The sequence below is a fragment of the Montipora capricornis genome, chromosome 8, assembly GCF_036669925.1.
Source record: "Montipora capricornis isolate CH-2021 chromosome 8, ASM3666992v2, whole genome shotgun sequence".
Lineage (NCBI taxonomy): Eukaryota > Metazoa > Cnidaria > Anthozoa > Scleractinia > Acroporidae > Montipora > Montipora capricornis.
In genome coordinates this window covers 50,934,202-50,936,701 of record NC_090890.1, presented here as the reverse complement: position 1 = coordinate 50,936,701, position 2,500 = coordinate 50,934,202, and the positions used below count along the sequence as shown (strand labels likewise).

Here is a 2,500-nt window from a genome sequence, read left to right as displayed (position 1 = left end):
TATCTAATTACTTTCGAAACTCAATTGAAAACCGCTCTACCATAAGATTGCTGTTACGTGATAAAAAGTTGTAGTGTCAATCCTTCTAATAACAAGGTCTCTTAAAAGTGTTGAAACTGGTTTGAGCCCCCTTAAGCCACACCAACGCGAATTAAAACTTAATGTTGCCAAGAGCTCCAAGGAGCAAGTAAACGACTTCGGTCTTAACGGTTATCTCTGACTTTCTTTATTTGGCCGTCACTGAAACCATTGCTAATATTTACTGTCATTAAGCAATCACATTTGGCAACGGGTAGGGACATTTTAAATAATACAGCGAATCTTTAAAAACTGAACACTTAAAAGAAGCCTCCAGTTTTCATAGTTTACGTTTTCCTCAGTCCAATATTGTTTAATTTTTTTTTCGTTTCCTGTTTTACACTATCCTTGAGTTAAGTAGGTTTTTACAATGGGAATGAACATACACGATCTTTGTTGGGATAGAAACCCGGGGATAGAACCCCCTTTTCCTTTTAAGAGAGCCACTAATATATTTTTCTCTGTGTAATGTATCGCTGGACGATTTAACTCGTCAACAGGGATCCCTTAAGAGCGGGAGCGTTAAGGAGCTGCCTGGGGCTGATGAGGAATTGCCAGGAATGTTGTCAAATTCCAAAGAAAAGGACAACAAAATATTGCAAGAATGGACATGAATTACGTTTGTTTTTTCCGCCGAGGATCCTTGCATAAACACTTTTGAGGCTGCTGCACAAAGGACAAAGGTATAGTGCACGTATTCACTTCCAGTAAGCTGTATACATTCTTTTCATTCCTAACATTCCCAGGATCCACCACGTATGGGTATTTATCGTACACACACTCCACGCTTTCTAAAGTAGGCTTATATAAAGTAGCCAGACCCAGAATGTACGCTTTCTAAAGTATGCTTTTATACGATTGACTGGTTGTCAGTTGACATTTATCATTTAATCTCTTTACGAAATCTCAATCCAAAAGTTCGTGTAGTAGATTTATTTGGTTGGTGGACGCTGGTCTTGCTCCGAGGTGATTGCAGATGGTCTCGAGTATTGTCCTCTGGGATCGCAGCTCTGTTGTCAAGGATACGATACTACCAGTAATAAAGTAATACATAAGAATGTGTCAGTCTTAATACAGTTATACCTAAAAAAGAACACATCCCACGACTATGAGTTCCGTGAAAGTTGTGGCAGGAGTTTACAATTGCCACATAACTCAATTTTATTTAACTTAAGTTATGATTACTGGCAAGTGGTGGCAGATTCCTTTTTCACTTCTTTCCGATCAGAAACGTTTCGCCAACTGGAAATTTAGAACATTCTGTTCGAGCAAAACATATGCCACGAGAATTAAAAAAACACTAGCTATCGCAAAAATCGTTTATTTTCTTTACTTCCTGGTTGAAATACACTGAAAAAGCAATATCGAAATTTCCTTTACAGTAATTGACATGAACTAGTTGACGAACAAGAATCTTCAAATTCAAAAATGAAGGAGGTGGGGTATGATCAAAGAAGGAGAACGGCGAATTCTCCCAAGAATGTGAAGAAGGTTCAATGTGGATGAAAAGAATTTAGAAAATGTTTTGGAAAATGTTATTTGTGCGATTCGCTAATCGAACATTATTACAGTTTTCAGCCTCTCTGTAAGTATTTACCTTTCCTTATGATCGCTGAGTTGTCCTTGCACGACTGCCATCTTATCTTCGTGATTGTTTTGTGTATCAGCAATAATTTTCCAGTGAGCATAGTCCACTAAACCCAGATACCACTGAAAAATGAGGCATAGATGGCGTTTCGTGAAATAATGAACGTTTTGGTGTCTGGCTAGTTAAAATTTAATTTAATCATTCAATTTATAATTTATACCTAACTATTTAAAAATTCAGAATTTTTGCAAATAAATTAATGATAAATTATATAAGAGATTAATAGGCCATTTCCGAGTTCAAGCCTGCCTCATCTTCAAAGCGAGTCTAAGTGCGAAGTTTTTGTTACGAAAATTAGTTTTCATTCATATGTAAAGTAGAACTAATTACCATTACAAAAACTTCGCTCTTTGACTCGCTTTGAAAAGGAGGCAGACATGAACTCGGAAATGGCCTATTAATAATCATTGATAATTAAAGTTAATCATTTATTTTATTTTATTTTTATTTTTAAAAGTATGATTTATATTAAATGTCATGGGTTAATTTAAATGAATATTAGCTTTCAGAAAGCAAACATTTTTTCTCTAGAAAGCTACTCAAAGAATTCGGATATGTGATCATTTTGTATTTCGGATTCATGACGTTCTAGATTTGTGACAAAACTGGAAACTTTTTTACATGCAGTCATGTTTTCTTTATAAACACCCTGACAAATCTGGTATCAAAACATTTCGGATTGGTCACGAATCCAGAAACGTTTGATGTGATGAAAACGTATTCACAGAGTGGTAAGAGTGTTCCTCTATCAATTTACGGTCTTGTCCCAGCACA

At 35.8% G+C, this 2,500-nt stretch overlaps 1 protein-coding gene across 3 annotated transcripts in view; it reads right to left on the bottom strand.

Moving 5' to 3' along the window:
* Positions 1-211: 211 nt before the first annotated feature.
* LOC138060686 (transient receptor potential cation channel subfamily A member 1-like) overlaps positions 212-2,500 on the bottom strand; it is a 41,865-nt gene continuing 39,576 nt past the window's right edge. For all 3 annotated transcript variants that reach the window (XM_068906529.1, XM_068906528.1, XM_068906527.1), the window contains exons 29-30: positions 1,676-1,788; positions 212-1,108 (exon numbers count right to left, since the gene is read on the bottom strand). In XM_068906529.1, the coding sequence (XP_068762630.1) occupies positions 985-1,108; positions 1,676-1,788 (237 nt within the window). In that variant the 3' untranslated portion in view covers positions 212-984. The remainder of the gene's footprint in view (positions 1,109-1,675; positions 1,789-2,500) is intronic.